The sequence below is a fragment of the Apaloderma vittatum genome, unplaced genomic scaffold (genome assembly GCF_000703405.1).
Source record: "Apaloderma vittatum isolate BGI_N311 unplaced genomic scaffold, ASM70340v1 C11217955, whole genome shotgun sequence".
Taxonomy (NCBI): Eukaryota; Metazoa; Chordata; class Aves; order Trogoniformes; family Trogonidae; genus Apaloderma; species Apaloderma vittatum.
Genome location: NW_009738166.1, coordinates 1 through 204, shown reverse-complemented (window position 1 = coordinate 204; position 204 = coordinate 1). Strand labels below are relative to the sequence as shown.

The window sequence follows — 204 nt, the reverse complement described above, 5'->3', positions numbered from 1 at the left end:
GGTTCTTCCACCAGTACTTGCGCTTGAGCTTGGCGGCGCTGGTCTCGAACTGGGAGGCGCCGGCCTGGAGCGCGTCGGCTCGGTCGTCCAGCTCCGAGAGCTTCTGGTCCCGCTCCAGCACCTTGTCCACGTTGACCCGCATGATGTCGACCACCTGCACGGTTCGGGGTCCCCACAGGGGGTCGGGGGGTCCCCAACGGTGGG

The 204-nt window shown here is 68.1% G+C and overlaps 1 protein-coding gene across 1 annotated transcript; it reads right to left on the bottom strand.

The window, feature by feature from the left end:
- Window positions 1-7: 7 nt before the first annotated feature.
- On the bottom strand, window positions 8-154 carry LOC104268181 (vesicle-associated membrane protein 3; the record flags this gene model as incomplete). Its single annotated transcript, XM_009877430.1, has 1 exon — window positions 8-154. A coding segment is annotated over one exon (147 nt), but the record flags the coding sequence as incomplete, so codon positions are not given.
- Between the last annotated feature and the right edge of the window lie 50 nt (window positions 155-204).